The sequence below is a fragment of the Chenopodium album genome, chromosome 19 (genome assembly GCF_948465745.1).
Source record: "Chenopodium album chromosome 19, dcCheAlbu1.1, whole genome shotgun sequence".
Classification (NCBI taxonomy): Eukaryota; Viridiplantae; Streptophyta; class Magnoliopsida; order Caryophyllales; family Amaranthaceae; genus Chenopodium; species Chenopodium album.
Genome location: NC_137852.1, coordinates 21,060,382 through 21,082,420, shown reverse-complemented (window position 1 = coordinate 21,082,420; position 22,039 = coordinate 21,060,382). Strand labels below are relative to the sequence as shown.

The 22,039-nt window shown below is 35.9% G+C and overlaps 3 protein-coding genes across 3 annotated transcripts; 2 read left to right on the top strand and 1 right to left on the bottom strand.

Moving 5' to 3' along the window:
- Window positions 1–1,480: 1,480 nt before the first annotated feature.
- Window positions 1,481–16,302, top strand: LOC145593535 (ABC transporter B family member 6-like). The gene is made up of 11 exons (XM_081649789.1): window positions 1,481–2,521; window positions 6,337–6,391; window positions 6,482–6,657; window positions 6,752–6,952; window positions 9,959–10,218; window positions 10,310–10,620; window positions 10,737–10,957; window positions 11,112–11,452; window positions 11,847–12,646; window positions 12,762–13,003; window positions 14,499–16,302. Exons 1-11 carry the CDS (start codon window positions 2,138–2,140, stop codon window positions 15,726–15,728), a joined length of 4,221 nt encoding a protein of 1,406 aa, XP_081505915.1. The 5' UTR covers window positions 1,481–2,137; the 3' UTR covers window positions 15,729–16,302.
- Window positions 16,303–16,550: 248 nt separating this feature from the next.
- On the bottom strand, window positions 16,551–18,864 carry LOC145594928 (photosynthetic NDH subunit of lumenal location 1, chloroplastic-like). The gene is made up of 8 exons (XM_081651279.1): window positions 18,675–18,864; window positions 18,434–18,527; window positions 17,851–17,934; window positions 17,669–17,742; window positions 17,433–17,555; window positions 17,269–17,340; window positions 17,095–17,191; window positions 16,551–16,849 (listed from the first exon to the last, which is right to left on the bottom strand). Exons 1-8 carry the CDS (start codon window positions 18,726–18,728, stop codon window positions 16,746–16,748), a joined length of 702 nt encoding a protein of 233 aa, XP_081507405.1. The 5' UTR covers window positions 18,729–18,864; the 3' UTR covers window positions 16,551–16,745.
- Window positions 18,865–19,838: 974 nt separating this feature from the next.
- LOC145594927 (aquaporin TIP1-3-like) lies at window positions 19,839–21,820 on the top strand. Its single transcript, XM_081651278.1, has 3 exons — window positions 19,839–19,971; window positions 20,675–20,925; window positions 21,443–21,820. The coding sequence occupies exons 1-3, from the start codon at window positions 19,839–19,841 to the stop codon at window positions 21,818–21,820; spliced, it is 762 nt and encodes a 253-aa protein (XP_081507404.1).
- Window positions 21,821–22,039: the final 219 nt, after the last annotated feature.

Below are 22,039 nucleotides of genomic sequence, written 5' to 3'. Positions count from 1 at the left end.
TTATGCATATGAGTCATCACCAAGTCTAAACCTGTAAATCATGTAAAGTACAAGATGGATGAGTAATAAAACTCTGGATTGGTGCAAATCTGGAGTAATGACAATCAGGGGTTGGGGTACATGGGGTATTAGCCGTGTACTTTTCTCGAGGCCGTCTGATCTACGAGTCTCTTATTTCAAATATTTTTCAAAACTAGGAGTTAGGTGAGATCTCATACTAACTACGGTCACGGAGTCGCGCCCGTGGTCGTTGGATGTTTATTGATGTTTCCGAAAGGAGGCATGAGATTTTTCTTTTATTGATGTTCCAAATGGAGCATGGGTTGGACAACCTTGTCTATTGCGTAATCCAATGAATAAAAATAATGATTTACCTATTATTAATTAATGGAGTCTTAGTAATATAAATAGTTGAGTCGTGTGTTGAGTCTATAATTTAATGATGCATGATGATTGATTATTAGTAGCATGTTATGGAATTCTTAATTTATTTTGCAGCTTATATGTACTCAGCTTTGCTGATTGTGTGCTTTGTGTGTCTTTCTTTGGTCATGGCCTTCGCCTTTCAATGACCCTGTGACGATCCAATTTTTACACTTGTAATATTGGGGAGCAGAATTACCACAGGTTCTTACACATGCAGCATTCATCAGGGTTGTGGGATCTTGAGTAGAGAGTTGGTTGTTTCATTTTATTTCTTTTGCAAGTTTGAATTTATTTTAATTCGATTTTATTCGACACTATTTCTTTTGGGTTTGAATTTATTTGAACACTGAATTTAATCACTTACTACTTTTATTGGGTTTTGAATAAGGGCCTTAATGGTTCCAAGTTGTATGACTTAATTTGGTTTCATTCGTTGGTTTTGAAACTTATTTATAACTGATTTAGTTTTTCCGCTGCTATTTTCTGATAAAGCCTTAACGTTTGAACACGTGGCGGTAGCACGCCAGTAATTCTCTTGAATATTGTTCAGGGTCATCAGAGGTTTAAAGAGAGAATTATTGGGGTGTTACACCTGGTTTGTCAAGTTCGTAAGGTTCCTCGTTCCTAGGTATCTTAGCTCACTGGTTGTCGGGTTGTGCTCGTCGTCGTCAGTTATTGTATTTCGTGTTTTAATTTTATTTTGGCCTAGGTTACTTTGTTTTTTTTTGTTCATTTTTTAGCTCAGTTGTCACAAAAAAAAAAAAAAAAAAAAAAACTTCAAAATCCAACTTAAAAGCAAGTCAAACCACCTCCTACATTACGATTCTTAAGCTCATCAAAGAGAAAGATAATTTCTTGAGCCATTACATTTTCTAATCTTAAAACTATTTAAAATAAATAAATAAAATAAAATAAAAACAGACGAAAAATTCCTTCAAAAAAAAAAAACAGACGAAATTCATTGGCATCACTACAAAAAGTACCCACCACCATTTATAATCATGTCACCCCTCTCCCATTACCTTTTTCATTTCCAAACCATAAAGTAAATTAACATTAAAAAAAAAAACAAAAACAAATTATGCCAGTCAAATAATAAATAAATAAATAAATAAAAATAAAATACAATTTTTTTTAAAAAATTAGACGCATTAGTGAAATTCCAAAAATACCCTTGGTAAACATCCGTTGAAGAAAGCGCCTTCTTTTTCACAAATCTCCAAACAAATTTTGAAAAACGTCGTCGTCGCCGTTAACCTACCTCTTCCTTTCTCCCCCCTTTTCTCTCTCCTCTCTCTTCTTTTATTCTCTCTCTAAAATCATTTCCTTCTTTTTTTTCTCTTTTCTTTTTTCTTTTTTTATTAGTTTTAGAGAGAAAAAGAAGGTTCAACGACGACGAGTCAAACCCACTCCCGCCTACTTTGACTCACTCACCTACTCAACTCACCTCAACTCGCCCGAGTTTTACTACTGTAACAGCAGGAGAGAGAAAACCTTCAAACTTCAAACATCAAACTTCAACAACAACAACAACAAAGATCTGCTCAATTTCATCACTAGTTTCTCCAGTTTCAACTTCCGAATCATTTTCGAAACAAGCAAAGCAGAAATCGGAAAGAATTTGTAAGAAAATTTCACTAACAGTGATTTCCGATCAACAATATCTTCGAAAGCGCGAGAATCTAGGTGAATTTTGAAGACAGATAACATAATGAATATATCACGGGGGTTGTTTGGGTGGTCCCCACCACACATACAACCGTTAACGCCGGTATCGGAAGTATCGGAGCCACCGGAGTCGCCGTCACCGTACATGGATATGAATCCGGAAGGTACGGGGACGGCGGCGGAGATGGAGGATGAAATGGAGGATGACAATGAGGATGAGATCGAGCCGCCACCGGCTGCGGTTCCGTTTTCGAGATTGTTTGCTTGTGCTGACAACCTTGATTGGTTTCTTATGGCGGTTGGATCGCTTGCTGCTGCTGCTCATGGGACGGCGTTGGTTGTTTATTTGCATTATTTTGCTCAGATTATTCAGCTTCTTTCGTTGAAGTCTGTTACTGAGGAGGACTTGCATAGTAGGTTTATTGAGGTGTGTTTCTTCTTTTGCTCAAACCCTAGGTTTTTGCTTTTTTACTTTTGTTTGTTGATTTTGTTTTATGAAATTTTGTTTGTGTATGTTTTGGGAGTGTACAATTGATATATGAGATTGAGATTTTAGAGTGGTTTTGTGTGAAAGAATCACATTTGTGTTCCGAATTGTAAGGAATTTTTTAGCTAGAGTGAGTGTAGAGAGCTTACTTTCCTTGATACTTATGAGAATTTTTATGGGGAAAATTCACAATTGCTAGTTGATGGAATGCCCCTTGGCATAGACGTAGGGTAGATTTGAACCGGTGATTATTCGTTTTGTGTTTGTTAAACTGTCATTTAGGTTGGAGTTACATGAGGAGAGATGATGGATTTGTCTCCTTATTCACAAAGATGAATATATATATTTTTTTTCTTCTTCCTCAATTGATACGAGCCTATATGATGATCTGATTCTCCAATTTTTGATCTTTTGTACTGTTTCTTTGCGTCACATAGTATTTTATCCGGTTGCCCATTGTTAGTCATATACTTCTCCTTGAAGGAATCTTGATCTGGGTGAAGATTTGTCTATACTGTATACCTTTTTCTTGTATTAGTCTATTAGATACTAAAGATGGATTTTTGGATATTCACAAGAAATCAAAATTGTACGGTTTTGTGAAGAAGAGGAGTGTGGCCGTATTGATTCCATCATTTAGCGTAGTGCAAAAATGAAATGCTCACTCTCTTACCAAGTGTTTGGTGCATTATTTTTGTGGGTTTCCATTTTTGTGCTCACTTTCCTATCCCTCCCAACCCTTAATATTTCGAATTCCATGTAATTAAGTACCACCTCCCCTTAAGGTTTCGAGTTCCATTATGCAAATCCAAGCTAGTATCATCACCACCTCCCCATTGGAGGCACCTTCCCTATATTACCGTGGCATCAGTGTATCACCTTGGTCACCTTAACATTGCACCACTTCTCATCTACCCCTTTAATCTTTTTTCTTTTCTCTCCACTAAGCTACATCTTAATCAATTGTACTATAAACCATCTCATGATCAATTAGGACTAGTGAGGAAGAGGAGGATAGCTATTGCAACATACCATTTTGACGGGTGTGCTTGTCTAAAATTCACAATATATGAACCCCATTGTCCAAGAAAAAGTTCAATTTAACTTAGCTAGGTCAATTATGACTATATTAGTGTAGAATTCAGCCTATCAATCAATGTTACTCAGACTCTGACGAGGTGTCGGAGTGTGTGACACCTCAATCCTAAATTTTCGACACTTCGACATGGTCAAGGGAGTGTCTTGACTAATATTTAGGATACGCTTATGTGGATAATGGTTATGATTCTTTCTTAATGTCGTCCCCATTGTGTATTTCCTCTCTTCCCTTGCCTCCCCTTTATTTGATCCACAACTTGCTCTTTGTTATCTTTCTCACTCCTCTGGACCTCTCCTCTCTACATGATGCCATTCGTGCACTTAAAGAACCAGTCATGGTCACATTCAATGACAATCTATAGGAGAAACCACTGAAGGCCATTGTCATGAATTTTTTAAATATTATTTTTAGTATAGTAGACTTAGCCTCACTGGTTCTAGAGGAAGGAAGGATCCGGGGGAGGGGTTGGTTAAGTCTTAAAGTTAGTAAAGTATCGTGGCACTGATTCACTGTAATAGGTAAATGCGGTGCAGTGATGGGGGCCAGTGACAAACCAGGCTGTGAAGTTACCAGAAAAGTTAGGATTCAACATGAAAGTCTAAGCTTCTGGTAGGTTTTGTGGCTAAGGGTTTAGGAATATAGTTTGTTGATCAGGTTTCACACACTGAATACAAGTACTTGCATGGTTTCACACACTAACACAACAAGTCTTTGTTTTCATTTCCACTCATGAATTCAAAGAGAGTATAATAAGGTTCAAAGAAATTGTAAATATATCTTTAAATGCTCAAATCTAAATGATTCATTTATTAGGGTCTAATGTATAGGCGTAGCATGATTTCTGTCCAAAACTCACAAGCATGAACTCTTAGCGTTGTTAAAACACTTGCTCCTGTTCAATGTATAAAGATGCTCAAGGCGCAATGAGGCGATAAAGGTCCCACTGCGCCTAGGCACGCCTTGGGCATTCTTTAGTGCGCCTCTTTGAAGTGAGGCACACAATATAAGAAAATTAAAGAAATTTTCTTATATGCACCTCATATTCGCCTCATGCCCCTCAAGTGCGCCTCTTAGAATGCGCCTTGCCTAGAGCAAATAAGGCGCTAGTGCCTGATCTCAACCAGCTTAAAATAAAAGTCCCCTTGTTGGAAGGATATTTGAAATTCCAGCTTAATAACAGAAATAAGTTGCAAAATAGTCAGCATAAAATTAGAATACTATATCAAAAAAAAAATCCTTAACTTGACTAAGCACTATATATTAAAGTACCTTTATAGAATTTTTGCTAAAGCCTTCCAAGTCTGTGCACATATTTTTACATTTACTTGGAATAAGCGCTATACTAGAACTAGGTCTAGATGTAAATTCAGGTTTATTCTTGTTGGGCCAGTTCTATGTATATTAGAGCCAGCTAATCGCCCATGGGAACGGAATATACAATCATTGCATCAAAAAAGCACTTAAATCTGGCTTGCCCTAAAGAACGGCATCTGTATAGAAAGTTCAATTAGAAACTTCCACCTTGTGTCTCTTGTGTTTTTTTTGGCTGATTCTTATGAAGTCATGTTGAAATTTGAAGTTTCATTCAACTTTATAAACACATGCCTGACATATAAGTGTTTTGAGGTGTTGGATTCCACAGGCGGAGAACTAATTTCCTGTATGGTGTTATATACTCTTATGGTTAATGATGTTTTAAAGTTTTTTAACTTGATGTTTTGGATTGAATTTTAAATTTTTATCCCCAAACCAAATATAAGTGATTAATATAGGTAAATCCTTATCTAGGTGGCATTCAATGAGTAAATTTCCGTTTGGGTAGATTGGCAGTTTGGAATGAGGTATATCAATTAAGGGGATAGCAGGATAAAGACAAAGAGATTGTGAATGGTTTGTGATTGTTGGTATTTGGTGGAAAGGAGACGACAAATAGATTACCTCTTAATCCAGATAATAGTTACCCATTCCTCTAGGGCTAAATATGAAGGATAATAGCTCCCAACATAGCCTTTTCCTTTAATCACCAATTCACCACCACCTTCAACTTACCTCATCCAAAATTTCCTTATTCCAAGCATGGTCTCTAAGGCATTTTTCCCTAAGATTTATTTCATAGTATGTTTATTGGTAGAATTTGTTCTTTCTTTTCCTTCCATTTTCTTAGTAAAACGATACTAGAATCTAAGGGACCGTTTCATATCACTGCCAGTTTTCAGTTTTTTGATTCTGAAAGTCATGATTTAGATTGAACAATGAACTTAAAATAAGTCCTATCTATGATAATCATGTTAAACTGTGAGCAAACAACTGGAAACCTACTTTTTGTGGTTTCATAATTTTGTTTTTTGCTTTATAAGAAACAAATTACCGAAAACTAAAAATGATAATAAGCATGCCCTAATATTATGTATGGTGCAGTTTACATGTGATGCTGAACAATTAATTGTCTAGCTAGTTGGTTTGTGTTAGTTCTCCCTAGTCCCTACCTTGCTTTTGACTTACAAGAAGGATGAACAAAGTTTTAAAGTGATTGGTTATCAGCAAGTTCTCAATCTAAGCTGACTCAAAGATAAATTTGGGTTCAATTGATTATAGAAGATATCTTAATTTATTGATTGGAGAACTTACTAATTAATCCTTCTGTTCCATGGTGCAGCTCACTCTAAGGATTGTCTATATAGCTGCTGGCGTTTTTGCTGCTGGGTGGATTGGTAAGTTTAAGCCTCGATCATTTTTTTAAGCATCAGGCCAGACCATTATAATGTGCTCAAGTCATCAAAGCTAACATATTCCATTTATAGAGGTGACCTGTTGGATTCTTACTGGCGAGCGACAGACTGCTGTAATCAGATCCAAGTATGTACAAGTGTTACTAAATCAAGATATAAGTTTCTTTGATACATATGGAAACAATGGAGACATAGTTAGCCAAGTCTTGAGCGATGTGCTGCTTATTCAATCAGCGTTAAGTGAAAAGGTACCCTTTATTGCTTATGTGATCATAATGTGTTTAAGTGGTTTGATTTATTTTCTTCATTCATTTTCTGAATAACTATGTTTTTGGGCATCAGGTTGGTAATTATATCCACAATATGGCAACATTTTTCAGCGGTCTTGTTGTTGGATTTATCAACTGTTGGCAGATTGCCCTTATAACTTTAGCAACTGGGCCATTCATTGTTGCTGCGGGAGGAATCTCGAATATATTTCTTCACAGGCTTGCGGAGAATATCCAGGATGCGTATGCAGAAGCAGCGAGCATTGCTGAACAGGTTTTATATTTTTCATCTTTTAGAACCAACTCTTGAATAGCAAAACTAGAAATTCTTTAGTTAAATAGTGATTTGAAAATATACTTTTCTTCATATTGTGGTTTGTACTTTGCTGTAGACAACATGGATATGCCATTTTTTTTCTCCCCGCAATTTGATTGATCTCCTTGTATGCTACATCATGTGTTATTAGGAAGTCTAGTCATTCATCTTAAGAAGGTGGGTCTGTAGAAGAAAAAGGAGGTGTAATGTGAGTGTGGTTCAAGGTAAGAATTGCTTTTTGCATGGTCATAAGTATCTACACAAAAGAGGTGTAATGTGAGTGTGGTTCATGTAACATAGAAAATAATTAGTGATGGAAGAGTTGCAAACTAATTTTCATCCTTATTGTTAAACAATGAAAGATGGGGGTAGGCCAGTAGGGGCATCTAATCTCTTGCAGCAAGGGTACAAAATGTCTCTAGCATTGCATGGTGATCTTTACTTGGAGCCAATGGTGTTCCTGCAAAACGAAGAGCTGTTAGTAGCGTAGGAATCTCTAAAGCACTGACTTTATCCCTATCTTGGAGAAGAAACTGTTATCATGGGAAGGAAGTTGCAGGCAGAGCCTTCGTTGATTGAATAATGGTTTGGGTGAACTGGAGGATGGTAGGGATCACTTGAAGGAGTTGCAAATAAATTGTAACAAGAAATCTCTTGATAAGCCATACTCATGGCTACAAACTGCACCCTGGCCATGAGTATGGTTATCCTTACCTTCACTACAATCTTTCAGTGGACCTAACAATCGCATAATAATTATGTTTGGATTCCTCTCCTGGCGATTCTGACCTAAAACCAAAATATTGTCCATAAAGCTGTCTCTTTGATCTGGAGTAAGAGGGTTGACCTTACTCTATATAGCTGAAGGATTGCCTGCAACTTTCTCCTTAACTTTTGTTGGTATGGATGTATGGTACAATGGTGTGTTGCTCTTGTTCAGTAATCAGGAGGCTTGGTTGCACCTAATTTATGACTTTGGGAGCCTTCTCTTGCCATTTGCTGATCCTCTTTTTTTTTTCCTTCAAACTTCTCATAAACATCATATGATTTCAACGTCAGGAGCCATCTTTTCCCTCCTTTCATTGAACCTCCGATTTTCTTTTAAAATTCAGTTAATTGCGAGTAGTTCACAAGTTTCTCTTCCTTTTCTATTATCTCACTAGTGGTAACAACAAAATCCTCAGTCCATTCTAGACTTGATTTTACTTTATTTACTAGAATTCTCTGACAATTGAAAGAGCTTAGGCAAGGTTAACAAAGGCTAATTCCTTGTTTGAGTCTCAATGCTTTCATTGCTTGTCTAAAAAAAGCCTTAACATATCCTCATTCAAGAAGTTTCCCTTCTTGAGAGAACTTGCTGCTGAATTTGAGCTGATATTCAGCAGCTAGATCCAGAAAGCGTTTAATTTTCTCCTCGTGACTACTAGTACTAATCTAGACAAAAGATAACACCTTGGTAGTAAAAAGTATGCATGTGAATAACTAAAGTGAATGAATCTTGCTTGTAGAGTTTATTACTGTATTCTTTCAAACCTATAACAAACCCAGTTTATACCTTAATAATTTTTCAATTGAAAAATAATTGGAACAAAGAAAAATTGCTTACTTCAATTGAGAGATTACTTCAAATGAGAGAAGCACAAATTCCCCCCTTAATCTACTCATAACTACCCAAGATTATGATAGGATTTGTATTGTCATAATATTTTCATACTTTACTTCTTGACGTTAGTTTGAAATTTTTTGACCAAATATTGCCATTGATACAATTATCAAAATATTATCATGTGGGTCTTGTTTAGTATTTTTATAATTTTTACTAATACGTAATTAGAGATAATGATGGTCAAAGGTATGCATTGTAGGTTGTGAAACAGCGAGTGCAACCATTTCAGGAAACGAATTTAGCATATATAAAACTTGTGAACCACCTCTGAACACAAGTAACCAACTGTCTTTATCACTAAAAAAATGGGAGATTGCTAAAGTTAGTGTAGATACTAGATACAGATTAGCTTTTGTTGTTTGGTGTATATTCTTGACCCCATTCTTTGGCAACACTATCTTATTGTTCAATTGGAGTAGCCACCAGAGTTCCAATGTTGTCAAAGGCAGTACAACACTCTAGATCCAGTCTAAACGTTTCCAATTGGAGTTAAGTTCCAAAGGACTATCTTTGTCGTCAGAAAAGACTTGGAGATGTAGGGTAACTATTGCTTGCCAGTACTGGTGGTCTTTGATATAAGCATCCAATGAACTTTGCCTCTACTTTGGGTTGACAGGAATGAATTTGGTAGAGAAAGAAGGTATTACAATTGGAAGGGGTTTTATTTGCACTATAGAAATCAGAAACATCTTTTCCGATTAAAAAAATTGTAAAAATACAGCCATAATATTTGAATCTTGTGTGTACTCTGTAATTGTTATTTCCAAAGACAATTTTTTTTTTTTAAGTATCGGCTGAATTATGAATTTCCTCGGGCAAGATATGCCATTATTACTTGGCATATAATTTTACTCATGAGATTGACATGTCTGACCAAATATGTTTAAATTGTACTAAAAATCTGAGTGGATTCATCTTGATATTTACATGCCACAAATATGATAATAGTCTACTTACATTATGATATGCTTTTTAATGTGATAAATGTCACTTATCATAAGACTTTAAATGCTAAGGCTGATGCATGTACGTGTGATATAATTTGAGCAGTGCACGTATGTTTCATGTCCGGTATAATATTGTGGTCTGTTGATAATAACTCAGCTTGGCTCTATTTATGTGACATTTTCTTAAGATGTTCGTTTTGCTTAAATTTAGTGGTGATGATTTAAGTGCTTTTGCGGGCTGTCTTACATTAGAACATTGTATGCATTCGCAAATGAGACATTGGTCAAGTTTTCTTTTGATGCTATTTTTTTTCCTAAGATGTGTTTGTGATATTCTCAATGCTTTTGCAGGCTGTGTCTTACATTAGAACACTATATGCGTTCACAAATGAAACGTTGGCTAAGTATTCTTATGCAACATCGCTTCAAGCAACCCTCAGATATGGTATATTAATTAGTCTTGTGCAAGGGCTGGGGCTTGGCTTTACATATGGACTGGCCATTTGTTCTTGTGCGCTGCAGCTTTGGGTAGGAAGATTTTTAGTGACTCATGGAAAAGCTCATGGCGGTGAAATAATTGCAGCACTTTTTGCTGTGATTTTGAGTGGCCTGTAAGAATCTTTGTTTTATTGATATCTTTTAATTAGCTGATCATAAACTTGTTTATTGAGTTATTTACCTTTTTTTTTTCCCTTGTTTCAGCGGGTTGAATCAAGCAGCAACAAACTTCTATTCTTTTGAGCAAGGACGGATTGCTGCTTATAGACTATTTGAAATGATAAGCCGTTCATCCTCTACTACAAATCATGATGGGAACACTTTAGCTTCTGTTCAGGGTAACATTGAGTTTCGAAATGTGTATTTCAGTTATCTGTCTCGTCCTGAAATACCTATCCTAAGCGGATTTTACCTCACTGTTCCTGCTAAAAAGGCTGTTGCACTTGTTGGGAGAAATGGCTCTGGAAAGAGCAGTATCATTCCTCTCATGGAGCGTTTTTATGATCCTACATTAGGTAACATGACTTCTTTTCTTCAGTGTGTCAAAAATTTTGTTCTTGTTATCTGACTGAAGTCAGCTGTGATCCTATACACTGCAATGTTTATGATGTTTTTTCTTCTATTGATGCAGGGGAAGTCCTCCTTGATGGAGAGAATATAAAAAATCTCCAACTCGAATGGCTAAGAAGTCAAATCGGTCTAGTTACGCAGGAACCAGCTTTACTAAGCTTAAGTATCAAAGACAATATTGCTTATGGGCGATCTGTTTCTTCAGATCAAATTGAAGAAGCTGCTAAAATAGCACATGCGCATACATTTATTAGCTCACTTGAGAAAGGATATGATACACAGGTAGAACTTCTGATTTACATGTTTTATTGATTTGGAGCATGTGGTTTGCCTCTGTAATGCATGTTTAATTTTTTTTTTTGGATCCCTTGTGTTTGGTGTTACCCACACCCCACATACATTTCCATCACAATTCACAATTAATTGTTTTTTCCAGGTGGGCCGAGCTGGTTTGGCATTGACAGAAGAGCAGAAGATCAAGCTCTCAATCGCAAGGGCAGTGCTCTCTAATCCGTCTATTCTTCTCCTTGATGAGGTCACTGGAGGACTTGATTTTGAAGCTGAAAAAGCTGTTCAAGAAGCATTGGATCTTCTTATGTTAGGGCGTTCCACAATAATAATTGCCAGGCGGCTTAGTTTAATTAAAAATGCTGATTACATAGCTGTCATGGAAGAGGGTCAACTTGTTGAAATGGGCACACATGATGAATTACTGAACTTGGATGGTCTTTATGCTGAACTTCTTAAATGTGAAGAGGCAGCCAAACTTCCTAGGAGGTACAGCATGCACTTGAACTGTTTCCTCATTCTTTCACGTGGTGAATCTTTTGCTGATGATGGTCTTGTTAATAATTTTTGGCTATGTACATTTCTAAGGCTTGTTCGTAGACGACTATTAAGTTAGGAAAATGCTATACATAGCCCTTGGGACTATATATAAGGAGCTAAAAAAGGAAAAAACAAATGAATATACATTACTTACATTGATTTGCTCATGATTTTGTCATGCATTTCTAAATTAATACCAAATTAGGAAAGATATTAAATGCTTATACTTAGCACTAAGGGCTACATATAGCATTACCCTTAAAATTATTTTGCTTGCTTTTAGGAACTTTTAAAAGATTTTGTAAAGTTCTTCTTTATTTACTTCCAAAATTTCCTTTTACAGGATGCCAGTAAGGAAGTATAAAGAGGGAGCAACTTTCCAGATTGACGGTGACTTGTCTGCAAGCCACAACTTCCAAGAATCATCATCTCCTAAAATGGCAAAATCACCATCTCTTCAGAGAGTTTCTGGTGGCCATGCTTTTCGGATGTCAGATGCTGCTTTCAGCTCTCTAGAGTCACCAAATTGTCGAAGTCCGCCTCCTGAGCAGTTAAGGGAAAATGGTAATGGCAATTTATTAGATGAAGCAGAGAAGGAACCATCTATGACTAGGCAGGACAGTTTTGAAATGAGATTGCCAGAGTTACCAAAAATTGATGTTCAAGCTGCACGACGACAAACCTCTAATGCATCAGATCCTGAATCTCCTGTTTCACCACTTTTAACATCTGATCCCAAAAATGAACGTTCCCATTCACAAACCTTTAGTCGCCCTAATAGTGAAATTGATGACATGCCAATGACAATTAAAGAAAAGAAGGATTCGCAAAATCGTAAGCCACCTTCATTTTGGAGGCTAGTTGAGCTTAGCCTTGCAGAATGGCTGTATGCAGTTTTAGGAAGCATTGGTGCAGCTATATTTGGTTCCTTTAATCCTCTTCTTGCTTATGTTATTGCATTGATAGTAACCACTTACTACAGATTTAGTGAAGGTCACCATCTACGGCATGAGGTTGACAAATGGTGCTTGATCATTGCATGCATGGGTATTGTGACTGTGGTTGCCAACTTCTTGCAGCATTTTTACTTTGGTATTATGGGAGAGAAAATGACTGAAAGAGTCAGGAGGATGATGTTTTCAGGTACCTAATTCTTCATTTGAGCTATGTTTTCAATGTCTTAATTTCAAATGGTACTTACTTGTGCAAACCACATCTATCTTGTTTATGTAATACTTTTGGTCCATTGGCTTTACAGCTATGCTACGAAATGAAGTTGGATGGTTTGATGATGAGGAAAATAGTGCTGACACTTTGTCCATGCGATTGGCAAATGATGCAACATTTGTTCGTGCTGCTTTTAGTAATCGTCTTTCTATCTTTATACAAGATAGTGCTGCGGTAATAGTGGCTGTTCTCATTGGAATGTTGTTACAATGGCGATTAGCCCTGGTGGCTCTAGCAACACTTCCAGTCCTCACCATCTCTGCTGTTGCACAGGTTTGACTTGCTCCCTTCTAGTTGGTATAAATTAATTAGAAGATGTTCGTATCTAGGTTTTGGAGTGGTTTTTGTTAGAATTTTAGAAAGACTAGTTTGGCTTTTTGGCGGTTAGAGTTAGAGTTCCATAGTATAATTACTCATTTGAATTTCCAATATTTTGTCATAAGCAAATTATTCAGGTCCTTGTTTCTCAAATATCTATGTGCGGTGCTTTAGCCATGTGAACCTTTAGTTTTACTGCAATTTCTTTATTAATAAGTTTAAACAGTGCTAATAGCTGACAGCTGATATATGACTATTGGTAAGTTTGTAGAACTACTAAAGCCTAGCTTATAGTGTGGTGAATTGCTAACTTTTCTCTTTTAAACAGCCCTTGATAACATGTCAAAAATGTTGTTTTCCCTTTATTGTGCTGGTTATTAACTTATTATTATGGTCATTTAGTCTCGTAAGGCAGTTTTCATCTTAAAGAGGCCTATATTTCATAATGGCACTTAGCAGATCATCTATATATCTGGTCATTTCCCAGTCCCCACAAGTCTGCATTGGTAATTAAGGATACTTAGTCGTCTTATCACCGTCTTAGGAGTTTGTTTCAAACTATGGTATTTTACTAAAGAGAAAGGGAGGTCCCTTACTGCCTTTTTTTTTCCCTCACTACCTACTAATTATATAATAAAAGGAAAAAAAAAAAAATCCCACAAACACATTTAGTTCATTAACTTCAATAAAAAAGTATATTAAAAAAAAAAAAAAAGAATAAAGAATAAAGAACTATTAACCTATGTTACTTGGACTCGGATTAAGTGTCCAATTAGACACGGGTGTCCAAGTATCGGACTCGCCCATTTTCTTGAAAAAAATTGTGTTTTTTAGTTAAAAATGAAGTGTCCAAGTGTCGGTGTCGGTGTCCGACACGAGTCGTGTCGACACGGACACATGAGGTAAATGAAAGAGTCCGAGTAACATAGCTATTAACAATTTAGCATACAACCCACTTTTACACAATTAAATGAGATGTCAAATAATATAATTGAATCACCACCTAAAACTATGAAGTGGTTAATATGTGTGTCAAGCTCAAGTATTTAGGGACAAAGGGAGTAGTTGAGAAGAATTGTGTTTAGCTGGTTGCCCTGTTCAATGAACACATTTTACTAATAGCATGACCATATTTCTAGGAAATTCTTTATTTGTAGGTTTGTGTTGCACAATTATATCTTTGTTTCCAATTTTGGTTAGTTTAAAATTACAACAATAGCAACATATATCCCTGTGCCACTAAAATCTAAACAACCCTACCTGTGATAACAGAAAGGTTGTTTTCCACTAGACTTCCACATCAAAGTTTGAAGATTTTACTGATTTTACTTACAGACATCAGTTTTTTTTTTTTTTTTTTTTATTTATTTATTTTTTATTTTTTTATTTTTTTTTTTTTTTTTATTGATATGTTTTCATAGTCTGATCAGTTCCTAAATTTGCTCTGCAGAAATTATGGCTTGCTGGATTTTCTAGTGGAATTCAAGAAATGCACAGAAAAGCATCTTTAGTCCTTGAAGATGCAGTCAGAAATATCTACACTGTTGTGTCTTTTTGTGCGGGAAACAAGGTGATGGAGCTCTACAGAATGCAGTTGAAGAAAATACTCAGGAAGAGCTTTCTTCATGGGATGGCAATTGGTTTTGGTTTTGGCTTTTCTCAGTTTCTTCTATTTGCCTGTAATGCACTTCTTTTGTGGTACACGGGGATATCTGTCAAGAACAAGTACATGGATCTTTCTACAGCTCTCAAAGAATACATGGTATTCTCCTTCGCCACCTTTGCTCTGGTAGAGCCATTTGGTTTAGCTCCCTACATTCTTAAACGTCGGAAATCTCTCATCTCTGTATTTGAAATCATTGATCGCGTGCCTAAGATTGAACCAGATGATGCCTCTGCCCTCAAACCGCCTAATGTTTATGGAAGCATAGAATTTAAGACTGTTGATTTTTGTTATCCAACACGTCCAGAAGTCCTAGTGCTGAGCAATTTCAATCTCAAAGTTGGGGGTGGTCAAACTGTTGCTGTAGTTGGGGTATCAGGTTCTGGGAAGAGCACTATAATCTCTCTGATAGAGAGATTTTATGATCCTGTTGCTGGTCAAGTTTTCCTAGATGGGAGAGATCTGAAGCAGTTCAACTTGAGATGGTTGAGGAGCCATCTAGGTGTAGTTCAGCAGGAGCCAGTAATTTTCTCGACTACAGTAAGGGAAAATATCATATATGCAAGGCATAATGCTAGTGAAGCTGAAGTAAAAGAAGCAGCTAGGATTGCAAATGCTCATCATTTCATTAGTAGTTTGCCTCATGGTTATGACACCCATGTTGGAATGAGGGGTGTAGATTTGACTCCTGGGCAGAAACAGCGAATAGCTATTGCTAGGGTGGTATTGAAAAATGCACCCATCTTGCTGTTAGACGAGGCAAGTTCTGCTATTGAGTCAGAATCTAGTAGAGTAGTGCAGGAAGCCCTGGATACGCTAATTATGGGAAATAAAACAACCATTCTCATTGCCCACAGAGCTGCAATGATGAGACATGTGGACAATATTGTTGTACTTAATGGTGGTCGGATAGTTGAGGAAGGGGCACATGATGCTTTGGTAGCAAAAAATGGGTTGTATGTTCGTTTAATGCAGCCTCATTTTGTAAAAGGACGTCGCCACAATCGACTAGTTTAGATTGGACTACAGTATTGATCTTTGTTTTTGGATCAGTCAAGGTGATCTCAGTCAGCCCTAGTATATATTGTTGACTCTTTAAGGAAATGTTGATTATTAATTTAGTCACAATCTCACAAAGATTGGGAGTGGAAGAGTTGGAGGCTTCATGGTTTGGCCATGGTAACAGTAATAGGTCTTTACACTTGGTGAATATAGGATCTAATTAGGCTGTGTGGAGTTCTATTAGCCTCTGGAACGGGCTGTCGGAGGTCAGTGCATTTTTTGGGAAGCAGCTTGTAAGTAGCCCTTGGGTTGCTTCGTCCAGATGAATCATTTATTAATATTTATCAATTCTATTGGGGGAAAGTGTATTATTTTTGGGTGGTTTTTTTTTTTCCTTATTTTTTGTTGCTGTGCTAGGTTTCTTTTCGCCTATTGTATTGATTTAAAGAATTTATTTACCCGTGTAAATTTTTAACATAGAACAGTAGTGAGGAGTGGAGAATTAGTTGTAATTTTCTGTAAATATACGAAGTATATACAGGATACTGTGTTTTGAATCATTTTTGATGGTTGAGCTTTGGAGTGTCAATTCATGTCTCAATTCTACTTTTATCTTCGTAACATATCATTCTGATTGCAATTCATCATCCTTGCGTATTGTTTGCGTTCTCTTCTGATTGTTTGATGCGTCATTTTCTGTTTGAATCAAAATTTCATGTTCACTTTCTCCTTTCATTCGAGTCATTATGTGTTTTACCTTGATATTTCATTAGGATTTACTTTGCTCGAAACTAACCTCAAGAGCTTCAGTTTTGATGTCTGTATTATAGTAGTGGCTGCTTTCAATTTTTGACTGTTTCCAGTACTATATTAATATATACCAGTGGTACAATAACAGCAAATGGCATAATATAGGCAACTGCTTTTGCTGCAAGCTAAGCATGTACAGCTGATTTAATGTCTATAAATCTGTTTTTGATGAGAGTACGAGCCAACGAGGGTTTCTGAATCAACGTCTCTACAGAAATACTACTAGATTTCAAACACCTTAAAGGAGTCAGCCACGACTTTAAGCTTGTTTCGGACTCTTCTCCATCTTCGCTCGTTAGCACTAACTGTTAATGTGTAGTACCTCCCTGAGTAAAAAGCAAATTCAAGTAAATTACAGTGAAGCAAGGTACATTAGGCTTGTATAATCATAATGTGGCTATAGAATAATGTAATGCATGCCATTTTATTATTATTGTCTGAAATCAAAAAAATTTCCTAGTCCGTTCGACAAAAGTTAGAACTTAGAAGCTGTTAGCTGCTGCTGAACAACTAATTGTTAGCATGATTAGTTTGAGTAAAAGTTAAATTGCTGATTATTAACATGGCTTACCGTTTGCAATGGCAATAGTTGTGAAATGGGTCACGGAGAAATTTGGAGAAGTTAGCTGGTACTCGAAAGTCCAGTAGTTCTTTCCATCTACTGAACGCTGCATTCAGCCATCAAAACCATTCAGCAATCAGAAATTTTACTGATATTTGAGGTTCATATGCTGGTATTACTTACCTCCTGAATTTCTTTTATGAAAGTCAATTGGTTTGGAGCTGCAAGTATATTTGTCACCAAATTTTGAACAACCTGTTAACCAAAGGAACAAGAAGAAAGACTTTTAAACTCCAGAAATATCGATTAACTTATAATAGAAGTCGCATATGAATGATGGAATTTACATCTTGCATAGGACCCAAATCATGGACGTCATTCTTGTCAGTAGGTATGAAGCTCAACCTCACATTCTGAAGCTGTAAGTAGCGGTCCTTGAACGCAGAGTCATGCGCCCTGAAGTCAAATTCCTGAAGAACAAAAACAAAGTTCGTTAAGAGATCATTGTTTACATCAGTTAGAAATATGATAAATCTGTTACAGGAATTCAGCAAAGGACAATGCGTCAATAAGTGGTAGATACCCTCCAGTCTGATGGGTAAACATAAGAATAGCCATCTTCTTTGTCAACAAATGCTGTATAATCTTCTGAGGTTTCTGTGAGACTAAAAAGTTTGTATCAGAACTCAGAAGAGTAGTCATGGACTTTATTAATAAATGTTGAAGCAAACAACTTTCCGCGAAAAGTATAATTCATAGCGATACCTTTACTTAGAGCAGAACTTGGAGGGATAAAACTTAGAGCTATCATGCCAGCTGCCATCAGTAGTGATCTTCTCTCATAACAACCTGATATGATCGCAACGAAGGGTTATGACTTGTGCTTGATATGAGGATGCATTTTCAATAATGTTGCTTACATTCCTTTACAAATGAAAACTACTTTCTAATGTTTACAAACCAAACAATAGAAAATGAGAAAATCATTTTCCTGGAAAATGTTTTCCATCAAATCATATGGAGCCTTAGTGTTTGTTGGGTAGGTTAGGACAACAAACACTAAGTCCTCTGTCAGACTTCATAATTAAGTTGTTTAATTACTTCATCAGTTATTCAGTATGTAATGTAATGGCTAAATTCTAGTCTTGTAATTAGTTGGGTAATGACTAAATACACTATTATATTCTTTTTTGTCAAGAATGTTAAATCATATTGATAGTGTAATCGGAACTAGAAACATGACAATTAATTCCGGACAGGATCACAATTATGTAGCTAGATAAATGGACATCCAAAGCAATTCAACACAATATCAAATTGTGAAAGAAAATTGAAATGGGCTACTTACTTTTGTCTATAGAGGAGAAATCCTGTAAACTTGATCTTATGTTACAGTGTGATGGTAATGATATAGTGGAATTTGTAGATGAAGTGCTCATGATCTGTGGCACATCAAAAAGCAACTGAACGTAAGAAACATAACTTACAAAATGATCTATAATCCGCATTTAGTTGTCACATTATTGTCTGTTTAAATTAAATAACACGAGGTTAACTACTAATAATAATACGAGTAATATATCGAATACCTGTTTAGGGCGAATAGAAGGAGCCAAGCTCATTGAGATTGATGATGCTGCCATAGCTTTGCCTAATCTAGGTATTAGAAGCAGTATTTGTTCTCATGTAAGAGTGTTCATATTTTTGCAATAATTACAAATTTTTTTGTGAGGGGGCATTTTCCTTCTCATATTTTTTGTTTTTGTGTTAAAATTTGGATAATATGTCGTGGTTTTAGACTGAAGAGTGTCCAACAACAAAAGATAAGGTGGATAAACAAGAGTTTGTAACATGTGATACTCACGTGCCCAAGGAATTTGTTGAGTCAAAGCTCAATTTTTTTACTTATTTCATGAAAAAAAAATGGCTTGGTGGACTAATAACTTCTTCCATTAGGGTTGAAAATTTGAACTTCTTCCTCATTTGATATATATTTTTTACTCATTAAAAGGTTTTAAAATTGAGCCGAAAATACCCTTAAGTGCACCTTGTACCCGAATGAATATAATTTATTTTTATTTGTTGGTATTATAATCAACTTCATTGAATATTAATTATTTGCTTTGAATTTTGATAAATGCGAAATTTTATATCGACTGAGAGGCAAATCAAGTTATTAGTTATCTAATATTGATCATTTATTATTTTTTATGTGTAGTAGAGCTTGTATTTACTTGGACTAATAACTAAAGATGATTGAATCAACTTACATTCTCAATAATCGATCATAATTGTTACAAAAAATGAGCTTAATCTTTAATATGTGTAAAAGTTGTTAGCCTGCATAAAGCAAATAAATTATGTGATTATTCAGTTTTATCTACCAGCTTAATTAGATTAGATGAACTTTCCCTTAATAGTATTAAAAAAGCTTTCTTTCAGGGCTTCTTGATTACTATTGAACATTTTATCAACTTTTTGAGCCATATGAAAATTGCCACAAATAGTAGTGGTTATCCCTAATCTTTTGGATTAATTATCATTCTTATGATTTAATTAATTAATCACATCCATGCAAATGGTAGAACAACAATTATATAGGGCCCTAGTCTTAAGCCTAATTTGTAGCATTCTTCATGTAATGTTACTAGTTAAAAAGACTTGTGTTTTATTGTAATGTTATAACAAAAGAAGAGAAACAAAAACATTAATCCAACAATTAGCAATTAAGTGAAAGAAGAAAAAAAAAACAAATGCCGATATACAGAATAGCAATAGGAAATCCAGGAGAGGCTAGCCATCCAGATGCAATTAGAGCAGCCCTTGCTGAATTCTTCTCTATGATTATTTTCGTCTTCGCCGGACAAGGTTCCGGCATGGCCTTCAGTAAGTAATAATGTAGCATTCGACCATGACTATTGATTAGCATCTATAGATGGCCTAAAGTTAGTTTATTATACGCTTGGATGAAACACACATTTCATTTGTAACGGGTGACAAATGGGTTGTACGTGTACCAAATTACACTCGTTTTGTCACAATTGATGCGAGTGATGAGAATCGACTTCTGGATCCTCTGAAACCGAGAGGGATGCTCTATCCACCTGAGTTGTTCCTCATTCATTTAAATCCATTAGAGTGACTTTTTTGTGCAAGAATAAAAGTGATAAAACTCAGCAGCGAGATATTAAGTATTATAATATTACACATAAAAAGTTAAATTATTACACATAAAAAAATTATAATGATATTAATCATGAAAGCTAAGAGGTTGGTAATACACAATAATTAATCAAACTGTTGTAACAATAAGGAATCCGAGAGAGTTGATACACATACAACCATTGTATGTTGTCTCTATATACAACACCAGTAGAAATTTGACACATCATCAAAAGAGAGAAAAACTGGAATGGGAGGAAGTAGTTTTGATCTTTGAATGCTTATTAACGTTACATTCATGTGAATTTCTATATACTCTTTGGCCAATATAATCGACTTTTCTTTTCCTTACTGATTGAAAACAAACAAAAAAAATCATCATATATTTCTATGGTTTGAGTTTGTAACAAGAAAGTTGGAATTTCAGGCAAACTGAACGACAATGGGACAACGCCGTCGACAGGCGTAATAGCAGCATCATTAGCGCATGCATTCGGACTGATAGTAGCGGTGGCAGTTGGTGCAAACATTTCAGGAGGACATGTTAATCCTGCTGTTACCTTTGGTGCCTTTATTGCTGGTCACATTACTTTGTTACGTGCCATTTTGTACTGGATTGGTCAATTGCTTGGCTCCGTTGTTGCTTGCTTCCTTATCCAATACGCCACCGGCGGCATGGTAATTCCTCCCTTGCCATTTGATTTGTGTTTGTACATATTTAGAGACTTAAAGTAGCCCTTTTAAATGTTGGATGAGTAGGTTTTTTTTTTTTTTTTTTTTTAAGAGAGTTTTTAATGTTTCACAAATTAAATCACAATAAGTTAGTGCGAAAACATCTCATTAATTAGATTCTTATAATGTGATCGGAAAAAAATGTCATCGGCATAAAAATAAAAACAATTTATTGTATACTTTTTTAGGTGAGGACATGACCCGAGGGGCAGAGTGGGAAATTTAAATAAACTAATCCAACTTTTGTAGGGACACAACCCATTTTTATATAATTATATGAGGGGATTTTAAGTATTTTATTCCTAAAATGAGTTTGGTGAGATTCGACCCCCTTTAAGTTTGGTAGTTGGAAAGCTAACAAACAACTCTAACATCTTATATAGTTATATCTTGCCTATCTTGGTAGTATGACTAGCATCTTATCATCTTTAATGATCAAAGCATGTAATTATTTTTGATGCAGGCAGTATCAACATTTGCACTATCAGCAGGGGTTTCTTCATGGAATGCACTAGTTTTCGAGATTGTGATGACATTTGGGTTGGTCTACACAGTCTATGCCACAGCTGTTGACCCAAAGAAAGGCAACTTGGGCATAATCGCCCCAATTGCAATTGGGCTCATTGTTGGGGCCAATATCTTGGCTGGTGGACCTTTTGATGGGGCATCAATGAACCCAGCAGTCACGTTCGGACCCGCCGTTGTTAGCTGGACTTGGACTCACCATTGGGTTTACTGGCTTGGCCCATTTATTGGGGCAGCTCTTGCTGCTATTATCTATGACCACATTTTCATTGGTGATGATGAGTACTCACACCAGCCACTCCCTACTGATTATTAAGTGAAATTTAGGCTCGTTCGGAATCACAATAAGGTTTTCGAATGTGCATGTCCTTAGTTTCTAAATGGGAATAAATCTTAGCGTTGAAGTTCCAAAATTTATTGTGAACTCGAGCTAATGGCCTTGGGAAGGCAAAGATTGTTGAATTTTTTTTTTTTTCTTTCCGGGTTTGTGTGTCAGTGTGTGAGATTATATTGATTTAATTTGTGGTCTTTAGAA